The sequence below is a fragment of the Penaeus monodon genome, chromosome 20 (genome assembly GCF_015228065.2).
Source record: "Penaeus monodon isolate SGIC_2016 chromosome 20, NSTDA_Pmon_1, whole genome shotgun sequence".
Classification (NCBI taxonomy): domain Eukaryota; kingdom Metazoa; phylum Arthropoda; class Malacostraca; order Decapoda; family Penaeidae; genus Penaeus; species Penaeus monodon.
In genome coordinates, this window is record NC_051405.1 from 23,903,042 (window position 1) to 23,903,358 (window position 317).

The 317-nt window shown below is 33.8% G+C and overlaps 1 protein-coding gene across 1 annotated transcript in view; it reads right to left on the reverse strand.

Annotated features, from left to right (window-relative positions):
* The window catches only part of LOC119585718 (lysophosphatidylcholine acyltransferase 2-like), a gene marked incomplete at its 5' end in the record, with an annotated part of 73,891 nt that overhangs the window by 5,454 nt on the left and 68,120 nt on the right, over positions 1-317 (reverse strand). Inside the window, 1 exon segment of the mRNA XM_037934405.1 lies at positions 128-253. Coding sequence (XP_037790333.1) covers positions 128-253 — 126 coding nt within the window.

Here is a 317-nt window from a genome sequence, read left to right on the forward strand (position 1 = left end):
TCAACTATTGTGGAATCATAAACAAAAAATTCTATCTGCCACGTAAGGGATTTCTACTATGAAAAAAAAATTGCACTTTGCTTAAAATAGAAAAATTACAAAATACATCTTTTGCATAAACACATACCCAAGGCGATAGCGGAGCTTTTGGAACTCAATCAATCCAGTTTGGTAAGGCAAATTTTTGAGTTTGGCCTTGTGCATTAGTCGGCAATCATCATAGGTGTAGTCTGCAACAGGCACACCTAGGGCACTGAAAATCATGGATTTTATTAATCAATTTTTATTATATGTCAAATAATACCATTTCCACTGTT